Here is a 12,010-nt window from a genome sequence, read left to right on the forward strand (position 1 = left end):
TTCTGGTTTGTTGAAATGAACCTGAAAGGTGTGCTGGGATAAAGTTTATCCTTTCATGCAATAATAGCCACTAGAATTGAAAAAAACAAACCTTTGCCCTGATTATTTACCATCAAGAAATCGGATTTACGTAATTCATCATTTTGTGCTTTTACAGATCACTAGAAACATCACAGAAATGATGACTTGTAGATGTGGCAACTCTGCCAGTTATACTTTGTGAACAATTACCACAGCATTGTAATTTGTCCAAAAGTCCTACAAGGAGGTGAAAAACACTCTCCCACAGCAATCTGTTTCCTGTAACAGTCAAGAAGTCATAGTTTGAACGTTAATTTGATGTCTTTCCTACAGTTTTGTTGCTGACACATATTCTCAATAAGAAAATTACACTTTTCAATCAGAAAGAGTATCTCTTACCATCATCTTTAATATACAAGCCTAATCTTTCCTCTGTCTTCTGTGTTACTGTTTTTTCAACTAGTTTCTGGAACTCCTTCAAAGCATTCTTGAAATCTGGCACGTTAAGAGCAGAGCAACTCTCGTTATCACAATCCTTTTCAGACATCCTTTATTAAGAGAAGGCAACAAGGTAGGAAGAAGGACTCTTCTTACAGCATGGTTCACATGAGATCATATGAGATGTAGCTGCATGACTGGCATATATAACAAGAAAGAGGTGACTGGTTTAGCATCTCAAGCTGGAAAACATGCTAGTGAACTGTTGGTGTCACAACCTCCCATTACATCACAGAATTCTACTCACTGAGCAACCCTATGTCACATACCATTATCAGTAATAACCTGGCAAGTGAGATTAGTTCCTGGAGTCTGTTGCAATTGGTGACTGAACATGTGTGATCTTTCTCACCTCAAGAGCCAGGCAAGGATCTCATAAGGGTTCAGTTCTGCTACAGCTGGCAATGATTTAGCAATAGAAGATATTCTCTGGTAAGAATATACCTTTGAAACTAGCTGTTGCAAGTTCATACTATCTTTCATAATTTTCTACTGAGTGAGGAGGAAGGAAGATTATACCACCTTTCTATGCTTTGGATTATCTTCAAGACTTTGCCAAAAGCTGCACACCAACTCTTGCAATTAGGAACAGCTGCTATTGTGGAGTTCCTTGGATCCACACATTATTTGGTGAAGAATGATGGAGCCAGCTCTGTTTTTATATTTGCTAGGTGATAGGAGAACTGAGAGCAGTCTGGTGATATTCTGGCATGTTCTACTCTTTGTAAGGCCTGGCCAGAGATCTCAATTACGTGGGGGTGCCCGGTTTTCCAGTAATAAAAGCATTTTATCAGGGATGTTATGTTTTGAAATTATTCATGTAATACAAAGAGGACAACTCAAGTTGAAAAGAACTAGAAAAGCACTTTTTGACAGCTAGTACTTGGGAGTGACATTAAATATTTGCTTCGTTAGTACATCTCTCTCCATTTCTTTAATTTATGCTTTGTCATTGGTTTTATTATATTAAAAATCCCTACTCAGTAAAATAGAACTTCCAATGGATCTACCCAGAAACCCAATTACTCTGCAGGAAACCTTTATTTATTTATTTATTGCATATGTCATTATGATTAAGATTGCAAGAAATCCCTTGATGGACTGGTGGAATTTTAGTATTTTCAGCTGTCCAATTTCCTCTTCCTTAAGCTCTGACAGCCATTTACACTAACTTCCTTTGCTTGTTAGAAGCTACACGTACTTTTGTTTACTGTCTCCTATTAGTTTTGTTAGATTACTTTATACACTGGAAAAGCTCTTGGAAAATGCAAGCCAGAACAATGCCTTCTATAAATATTTTCATCTGTTTTTATTTTTTCTGTGCAACACACAAGGGGGAAAAAGCTACCCAGTCCAAGCCAATCCATCTACTAGTGTCACCATTTCAGATTTAGTGCTACATGTATTTACAAAGGGCAACACACCCATTACTCTTGTGTCAGTTGAGAATCTTGTTACCTGTCAGCACCCTGCATCCATCAATGGGCCTTACCTGACCGAACAGCCTCACCTGGGACCTCTCACTGCCCTTTGGCCTATGAGCTTTATTTAAGCCCTTACATAGCTATGCTGCAAGTAGGTTTCTTCCAACTAAGCCTAGTTTGTTGATGGTGCTTGCTGACTTGATCTTGGTCCTGTCTTGTCACTGCATTGTTCTGGACTGTTTGTTGATTGTGGTTGCTGCCAACAGACCTGCTCTGCTTGCCTCGCTTAGGTGCCATAGTACTGCACCCATACCAGTGAAAACTCAACATATCTTGAGTGTTTATTTCCTATTTGATGATTTTCCTATATTGTGAAATTCATTAAAGTCTTTGTTGAGCACTACCTTGACTTTTTATTTTTTTTCCAATCACCCGTCTTATCTCCTTCCTTAACTTCCAGTTAAGTTATTGTTTCTTTCTTTCTCTTAACATACAAATAATGATCACAGAGATTAAGTGCTGGCTATTAGCATGTGTCTGGCCGAAATTCAGCAATATGTATTAGACGGTTCCTGTTTTGAAAAGGGTCCACATTTAACTTGTGCCTAAGTTCAGTCCTTAAAGTCAGGACCTTAAAGTCAGATATTCCTATACCACAGTGACCCAAGAACTTCTGTCTGTTTGCAGTTTTCAAAGCAACTTAAAAGCAGGATGGGGCTGTTCAGAAAACAAAATTGCAGCTACCACTTTTTTTGAAAAGTGACAGCCCAGAGCACTCACTGACCAATCAAAATCATTGTGAAAGCACCAAAACCTGTGTTATATTTGCATTGTCTTTCCATCCCACCACATCTTAAATTCTTTACTGGATAGTGGAACCCTAGGGTATCCTACTGGAGTGCTGGAAAAGTTAATTTATTTTTCCTCTGGCTGAAAGAGAATCAAATCTAAATCTTGTCTCCTGAGTGAGTATCGTTGTGACTACTGAATAAAGGATGAGTACCACTTCTTGTGGGAATATTCTAAAGAATCAAGCTTCATTCATTCTTTGAAAAGTAATGATGTAAACAGCTGTCTTAAAAGAATGGTTCAGAATGAAGTAAAAAGAATGATGTTAAAAGCTTTCCTCAAAGAATAGTATCTATTGACTAGACAGTTAAAAAAAAAAAGGCTTTAGATACCAATAATTAGTATGTTAATTATTTTGGATCTTGTTATAATTGTAGGTTCTGTGCATATGGAAGCTAGTTATCTTGCTCAGGGTTCTGCATTACAACTCAGATGATCAGCTTTCAGTCTCTGTGAACTTTTAGTGAATCTGACCCCTTATGCTTGATAACATTTTGTAAATTGTAGAGGCTTACCATTTCTAACACTGTCAAGTGAAGGCAGTATGTACTAATTCCAAGTCGGATGAACATTTCTGTCTTGTTAACTTTATCAGGTTGCTAAAATTTGCCTGTAAAACAGGAACAACATCCCAACCCAGAATTACTTGTTTTAAAGTATTACAAATCCTCATAATTAATGTCCACATTTTAAAACGTGCAATATCCGCAGCCCATTTTATAACACACACTCTGCTGACATTAAATTCTGCCATGTCTCTGATTATCACACTACTCCCACATCCACTGTAGATTTACAGGAATGTCATTGGCATAACAAATGTAAATGAACTATAATTGAAGGTGAGCAAAATAGTTCATGGCATTTGCCATGCTTAAGCAAATTTCACATTTGTTCATTGATCTAATTCACATTCATTAATGCAATTACATATTTTCATGATCAACAAAACTCCAAGGTACTTCAGGGAAGCACATTAGTGATAATGAATAGAAACTGGTATCTTCTGTCATTCAAAAAAAAAAATAGAACACAAAGTTGTATGAAGATAGAAAAGTTGTTCCTCTTTTTATTCCCCTCATCCAGGTAATTTACAAAATCCTAGATTTTTCTTTTTTTTTTTTTTTTTCTTAATACCAGTGAAGATGTAACTGCTTTACTAAGCAGATGGTTGATTTTTTGGACGAGAAAATCTGATTAGAATAGGCAGGCCAAAATATCCATTGACCTTAATTAGCATTCTTGCTCCCGAATTTAAGGAAGGCACCATGAATTCATAACATTTAAATCCAGAAGGGATGATTAGATCTTCTACTTTCACTCCCCTTGTATCACAGATCTTTAAATATCAGCCATTTATCATTATAATTATCCCAACAATGTTTTTCTAGAGCGTAACTTGCAGAAAGGTATCCAGTTTTCAGATGTGGACACCAAGACATGGAGAATCCATCACTTTTGTTCCAAAGGTTAATTGCTCATACTGTTAAACTTTAAAACTCTCATTTGAATTTGTGTGGCTTCAGCTTCCACTAGACAGTTTTTGTAATGTCTTCAGTGATTTAGAGAAATAGTTGGTATATTCTCCTACCAGGAGCCCTTATACCTGAATTACTTCTCCATTTTTCTCTTGTTAATTAAAATACATTGGATTCTGTACCTCCTACTCCAACATTTTCCTTCAGGTCTCAAAATAATGTTTGTGATTCTTTTCTGCATTTTTCAGCTTTTCAGTTTCTTAAAAAAAATGCTGAAACCATGTTGCTATGCAATACAACATTAAGCAAATTGGCACTCTGTTCAAACAATAAACTTCAGTCTATTCATTAGATCCACTTTTTACTAGACTATATTGATCAGTTTCTTTGTATTGTTCTTTGGCTATTTATCTCCACATCACCTTTTCTATTACTTCACCCAAGGTGGATGACAGGCTCATTGCTCAAGGCTTGCTTGAACTGCTGCACGTGGAATTTCTGCTCTGTGGATATTCTGTGGTTGAAAGGAAAGGAGGAATTGTATTGTATATATTTTGTGTCTATCTAAAGGATTGACAGTGATCAGCCATGTTTCAAGAATAACAAAACCACTTCTTCAAAAACAGAGAAAGACCATAGTCATCACACACACTTGGAAAAAATCATGTGAACAGCAGTGAACAAAAGTAAATTTGATATTGAATGAAGTTACTGGAAATAATGCATGTAAGTCTCTGCATGAAATATATAGTTCTTTGGGGAAAGTTTCAAGATATGCTGCCTAACTTATTACATGGATAACTCAACTGGTTGAAATTCTATCTTTTCCACTGGGAAGAGGACAAAAGTTGCTGGGTATTCCTGCTCAACCACTGTGAGTACATCTTTTGTTTATAATAAGGAAGCGAATTGTGCAGAGAAAAGCAGCACTGACTCCTGGTAAAGGGAGGGATAGCTTGAGGATGCATTTTTGCTAGTTTCTACAGTAATTCTCCAGCCATTATAAAGGAAAATGTTTCACTTGTGTGTCAAGACACTTGGTGGTTGGTTGGATACTGTATCTTGGCTAGAGATATGGTGTATTTCTTATGGAGCTTCAAGTTGAACCCTTGTTATGCAGTGTGTCCTATTGACTAATTTCTCCATTCTGCATCATCTAAGCTTGTATGACATGACATTATATTCTCATTTCTCAATTAACAGGATGGAAAGGTTAAGAACAGAAAACTGTATTTTGTTCTCTTGCAACCAAGGGATTTCTTGTTATACAGCACAATCTAAATATGTGGAAATCCCAAATAAAGTACCACTGTTTTCGGTACCAGCTAATTCTGTTGTCTTCGATGCTTAAACTCCAAAAAATGTACAGCACAATTTTCAAATAAGATGTGATGACTGAATGGACTGACAAACAAAAGTAGAGAAGAGAGGAACTACATTAGAAGATAAGCTAAGTCTAAGAGGCAAATTCAGTATTAAATTGATGAGTAACAGGAAGTCCTTGCATTAGTAAGTCTACAGTAGCATTAAATGAATAAAAAGCATTTTCTTTCCTGTCTCCCTTACTGATACTGTGAAAAGCATTGGATATGGAATATGGTAGAGTTAACATACATTCAGAAGTCAAACCTCCCAACTCTGCCGTTCTTACTATGCAGTCAGATTGCTCTCGATTGGTAAATTCTCAGATCAGTACAAAGTTAATGATAGTTTGTACAGCAGGCACAAAGAACAGCTACAGCCAACTCATTGCTGGATTGGCAGCTCATTAGAAAAATCAATCATTTTCAATCTGATCTCAAGAACTATCAGAAGTCTATGAAAATGTATGCTAGTTTTAAAATTCTGACCATGTACCTTGCCAGTTCAAAACAAATAACCCTAAGCTACTGCAGAAGACAAACCAGCAAAAAGTGATAGATCTTATTCCCTGCCTGCTACCAGGTTGCCAGTCATCTTTTCTGATAGTCTAACTTAAAGACAGATCGTCACCAAGTAAAATGACAGTCCAAAAGAAAGCACAATAGCTCTAAAATGACCTGAGTTGTCCTTAAAGAGGCTCTGGGCTCTGGCATGTGGGAGACTTGGGTTCAGTCTCTGGTTGTGGTCTAGATCAACCCCAGCTGCAAAAAAATAATAATAATTAAAAAAAAAATCCCCACAAACCTGTCTGTGTTTGCAGGCAAGTCAGGGCTGAGTTGCTTGAGTTCAGAGCATCTGATCTCCTCCCTGACCAGTAGGGAGTTTGAAAAATCAACTCTTCATAGAGAAAAAATAAAAGTTCTCCCCTGAAACAGTGTTGAAGGGGTGCTATCAAGTTCATATTTACATTAGCTCACTCTCTTTTCTACTGACTTCACTTTTCACTTTGTCTTAGCCCTATTATCACCACAGAAGCAATATCACACTACTTGCTGCAAAATATGTTTGGTCTGCTGTGTCACTAACACCAGCTTGAGATGATAATTTAAAAAATCATATTTCTTATGCAATATTTATGATTTACATGTTGGATTCTGGTAAATGAAAACAGGCCAGTGATTTTGTTATCTCTTTCACTGCCTGTTTATCATATTAATGAGAAGCTGCAGCATAGAAATAAACTCCTCTGGAAAGTCATTCCTTTAAAATAAGCATTTTATATCACAGCTGAATTTCACAGGGTTATTGCTGTACAATGTGATGCTACTGGTCTGATTCGGCTTTACAATGTTAGTGGTTAGGGTTCAAGCTGCCCTAGGAGCTGTGTTTATACATCCAGGGCAGGTATGTGAAGGTATATATCACCACTTATTTTAATCTACATAGCAAGAAACAGGCACGAAGGAGGCATCAGTATGCATCTGCCACCTGAGCACATACTGCAGTACCACACAGGTTTGTACTACTAAGATGAAGTTCATCTCACATAACTTAGGCATCTAAAGTAACCTGATAAACCAGTCACTAGTGAAAAAAATAAACACTCTAAGACAATGATTCATCTTACTGGCTTTAAGTGTTTAACTTTTAAATATATAATTCAGGCGAGATGAATTGCACCTGCAGCTAGTACAGCTATTTGTACACCTGCCAGGTATACTAGAGCTCAGAGGTCACTGTACATGCTGCAGTGAACTTCCAGATTCAGCACAGGTGCTCCAACAGCACCTCATCACCTTCCAGGATTACCCATTTGGGTCATGTCCCTGCTGCAAGCACTTGCACTTGCTTCAGTGAACTGTATTTGAGCCAACCTCTTTTCCCAGTTCAGAGTATTCTCAGTTTCTTGCAACTTTTCTGCCCAGCCTGTTCTATGATTTAAAGTTCATATCCCAATACAGACTAGATTGTATAGCTAGGATTACAAATTCTGTACGATCAAGGCCTAATTTTTAACTTTAGCCATTAAGCTTGCACATTTTTTTTCTCATATGTTGCATTATCAGCAGATGTAGAGCTAAAATAAAGCCCTTTTTAAACGCCAAGTGGTTGTGAACAGATAAAAGGTTTCTGTCCATAAACTCTTCCTTGTGCTATAGATACGTGTTGCAGCTATATATAGATCCAGTGAATAATCATTTGTTTTTTATCTGCCTTTAAAGCTAAAGAATAGCAAAGAGAATATATAAGAAATAAAATACCAGCAGAAGGCTGTAAAAATCCTAATTAAAAAGCTGAAGACTGGTAGTCATTTATTTACTTAGTTTCTTTCAGAAACTGCAGTCTAGCTGTCTAACATACTCTTTGAAATAATAAGTTTTAGAGAGTTCAAAACAAGAAACAAAATCCCAGCACCATTTGATTCCTGAAACAAATGTATTGAGTATGGACAAAAGCCTCTCTTCTCACACTGCTTGTCACAAAAGATGGGAAACAGCCTGTGAATTGAAAGACATGCTAGCAGAAAATAAAGGAGAAATAATAAAGAAAATGAGTGAAAGCAAAATATAAGGTAATGAACAAATGGGAAATTAAAGATGTCTCAAGTTGCTTAAAACACTTGTCTTCCACCACCCAGTGTTCTCATTTTTTGAAAATATTGACATGTTTGATGGTATCGTTAGGACTGGGAGTCATGGTCAGTACCACAGTGTTTGTATTTCTACTTCTACACAAGGTTAGAGAGCACTCTGCTTCATTCTTCACCTCTAATGTGACTGACACTCAGTGCTCTGATGTCCTGAAACATTTCAATGTCTAAATACAGCCAAGTCAGGGAACTTCTAAAGTCAGACCCAGATAACTACGAACTTTTTAATTTTGAAGCATTATTTCAATAGCTAGTGTTTATTTTTTCTTATACATATGTAAGCATATATCTACACATATATATATGCTGGTCATCTGAAAATCTCCATCCAATGGATTCTACCATTCCATGTACTTTTAACTTAATGGACAACACATTAAAAGAACTAATGCAGAAGTGATCTAGGAGCACCTAGGGATTTGCAAGGACTTTTTTTTTTTTTTTTTAATAATACAGGACTCTTTTTTTCTTATTTTCTACAAATCCAGAAGACAAATAAGAGTGAGTACTTTTGTCAGGTGCTATAGTTGAAAAACTACTTAGAAACCCTGAGTATATGATGGAATCTTCTGATGAGCAGTACATTGTCTAAAATTTATTTATTTCCTCACTAAATTTCTACCCTGTGCCTCACCAGATTTTTTCTGTTTTCATTTTATGCAGCAAAAATAAGATACACGCTCAATGTAAGACTTTCTTTTAAGGGCAGAAGGTAGAGATTTCTTCTTAATAATGTGTATCATTAATTTGGCCCAGCCATGTCTTACTATTATTGTGAGACTTTTACCATGCAGCAGCTGGTTATAAAACAACCCATAATATGGTATTTTTGCACATGGTCTGTTTATGCACAAGTAATGCCCTTTTACTGATAAAGGAAACTAAAGAGTTATGCTTCTCCTAAAGCACATGCTGAGGTGCCACAGGTCAGTTACTGGAAGTTTTGGAAGGAAGTCACGTGTTCTATTAATCCATCTCTTGGGGGCGGGGGATGCGTGTATGGGGGAAATATAATTAATTTGAGAAAGGCGGCTGCTCCTACTGCTTTTGTAAACAGGAAAGACAGAAGACCAGTGATCAGGAAATAGACAAATACGTTTTAAAAGTAGGGTTCAGTTATCGATTACATCATATTTGATGAATTTGAAAATATTGTAAATAAAGTTTATATTGATAAGAATGGTTACTTCAATGAGTGTTTTACTTTTCTGACCCATTGCATTACAGCACTAGTTTGTCATATAAAATTGCCACTGCAAGCCCATAATTTGTATTCAAGTAGGCATCTTGAAAGACATCAAAACTACCTCAACTACCAGTGTTTTCAGTCTCAGTCCACAAGGAATCATATTCTCCTATCATCCCTCTTAACACCACTATTTGTGTTCAGAGGGAAAACACAAACAAACAAACAAACAACACAAAACAAGCAGGTGTTGTTTGCCAGGCCACATTTCTATGAAAATTCTATTGCTTCCATAGCTGACATATCTGATCTTCTTCTTTTTTTTTTTTTTTTTTTTTTTTTAATAATCTGAACTAAGAAGCGATCTAAACTGAAAGTTTTGTCTGATCCCAGTGAAGGCTGGCCCCCATCGGCGTTCTCAATGCACCTACCTTCCAATAAGAATGTGTGTGTGTGGGTCAGCAAACAAACTGAAGGCCTTCCTGTGGGGAAGACTGATGTTTCATCTGGCAAGGTATGTTAGGCCTGAAGCTTGGCTGAGCAAAAATTACAGCCATACATATTCAGGGACAAAAGCTCAGTTTGGAGACAGTACAGCTAACCTAGCACAGCTGGGGGTTACTTCAACTCTCTGACTACTACCAGCTACGGTTGTAGGAAGGCAGGCTTCTACACCATTTTCGCACAACACACACTGGAAACAAAGATGCAAAAATAGGTGACTTCATAGTGTTAGCTTCAGTACCTGACATGACTTACTCGCCTGGTGTGTGACAAAAAAAAAAAAAAAAGTTTTCACTTGCATAAGTTTATCTGTGGGCAAAAATAATGCTGCCAGTTGCTTTGTGAAGATGCAGCTGCTACAGCCACCTCAGAGGGCTGTGGGGAAGCACCTTCCTCCTCTGCTGCTCCTCCTAGATGCATAAGCAAAGACCGCTAACTCAGACTCACTAGGGAAAAACAAATAATAAAAAAGCCAGTCTTAATAGAAACTACGTCCACAAAGGGGAAGGAGAGGGTAGTGTCACTGGTGAAACATCTGGAGTCTAAACAGCGGCTCAGCAGTTTCTACCTCTTCCTGAAGCACGGCGTAAAGCCGGACTGCCCCACACAGAGCTACCTGGCTGGGAGCGCTCAGGAAAGCAGCTTCAGGGAGCCGAAACACACGGAACACTTCACGTTGGGGCAGCAGCCCCATCCCGGTCACGACCAGACTGCTCACCGACAGGCAGGGCTGAGAAGGAGCCGCTGAGGGCCGCCCGGTGGCGGCACCTCAGGCCGGGCAACGGCTCCGCCGCCTGAGGGCTCCCCCTCCGTGGGCGGGAAGGCGGAGAGGGCTCCTCCTCCTCCTCCTCCTGCCCTCGTTACCGGGCTGCCAGGGTGCTGGGGAGCTCAGAGGGGATGAGCCCCGCTGTGGCCGGGTCCCGGCAGCCCGTGAGCCATGCCCTGGGGGAACGGCTCGGTCGCCACCAGCCGCCTGGAGCCCCCCGCGGAGGAGCAGGAGGTGCCGGGCGAGCGGCCCCCCTTCAGCGCCGGCACCTACGAGCTGCTGGCGCTGCTCATCGCCACCATCGGCGTGCTGGGCTTGTGCAACAACTTGCTGGTACTGGTGCTCTACTACAAGTTCAAGCGGCTCCGCACGCCCACCAACCTCTTCCTCGTCAACATCAGCCTCAGCGACCTGCTGGTGTCCGTCTTCGGCGTGAGCCTCACCTTCATGTCCTGCCTGAGGAGCCGCTGGGTCTGGGACGCCGCCGGCTGCGTCTGGGACGGCTTCAGCAACAGCCTCTTCGGTGGGTGCTGCCTTTCCCTTCCCCTCCCCGCCTGTCACCAGCCGCCGCCCCCTTAGTCCCAACCGTCCCGTCCCGTCCCTCAGCCCCAGCCCAGTCCGATGGATGGACTTGGTACGAGCGGTTGTGTTTTCTGGTGGAAATACCTTAGCCTCTGAATAAGGAACGTGCACAGCTGCAGCAGTGGGACTGATAGGAAATTGATGCCTTACTCTAATAGTGCCCTTTTACAGCAGGAGGGGTGCAGCCTCCCCAGTGTTTGGACTTCTCTGTCTCTAAAATTATCCCAAACATGGCAGCACCTTGATTTTTTTTTTTATCCCTCTGTGAAACTCAAGTATTATCCTTCAGTTGTAACAGAGTGCTATTTGCGGAATCACTGCTTCCTGTGAAAAAGGGATTTTTAGCACTGTAGGAGTACTTCCACTAGTTTCATCCAAACAAACCCACCAAAACAAACAAACCAAACCACAAACCCCCCCCCCCCCCAATAACATCTCTGTGTTCTTTTCTGAGATTCATACTTCACCTTTACAGAAGTAGGATGTAGTCCAGCAGTGTATTTAACAGACATGCAGCCTGTTAAAAGGAATGTAGATATTCATTCATTTACTGATAGGGGGTGATGTAAATAACAGGATTGTGTTTATAATGGTGAAGGCAAGTGCTAGTCAGGAACAAAAAGTTCATTTTAAAGTTCTCTTTCTAGCAGAGGTGTACAAATGAGAGGTGGATTACTGCATGTGCTCACA

At 39.5% G+C, this 12,010-nt stretch overlaps 2 protein-coding genes across 5 annotated transcripts in view; one reads left to right on the top strand and one right to left on the bottom strand.

Moving 5' to 3' along the window:
• Positions 1 to 6,653, bottom strand: part of WDR64 (WD repeat domain 64) — a 64,845-nt gene extending 58,192 nt beyond the window's left edge. The window contains 1 exon segment of the mRNA XM_080587006.1: positions 421 to 6,653. Coding sequence (XP_080443132.1) covers positions 421 to 568 — 148 coding nt within the window. The 5' untranslated portion in view covers positions 569 to 6,653.
• A 2,313-nt stretch (positions 6,654 to 8,966) lies between these two features.
• OPN3 (opsin 3) overlaps positions 8,967 to 12,010 on the top strand; it is a 57,410-nt gene continuing 54,366 nt past the window's right edge. For all 4 annotated transcript variants that reach the window (XM_080585184.1, XM_080585185.1, XM_080585186.1 and 1 more), the window contains exon 1: positions 8,967 to 11,261. In XM_080585184.1, coding sequence (XP_080441310.1) covers positions 10,910 to 11,261 — 352 coding nt within the window. In that variant the 5' untranslated portion in view covers positions 8,967 to 10,909. The remainder of the gene's footprint in view (positions 11,262 to 12,010) is intronic.

Source organism: Anser brachyrhynchus, assembly GCF_964034855.1.
Source record: "Anser brachyrhynchus genome assembly, chromosome: 3".
Lineage (NCBI taxonomy): Eukaryota > Metazoa > Chordata > Aves > Anseriformes > Anatidae > Anser > Anser brachyrhynchus.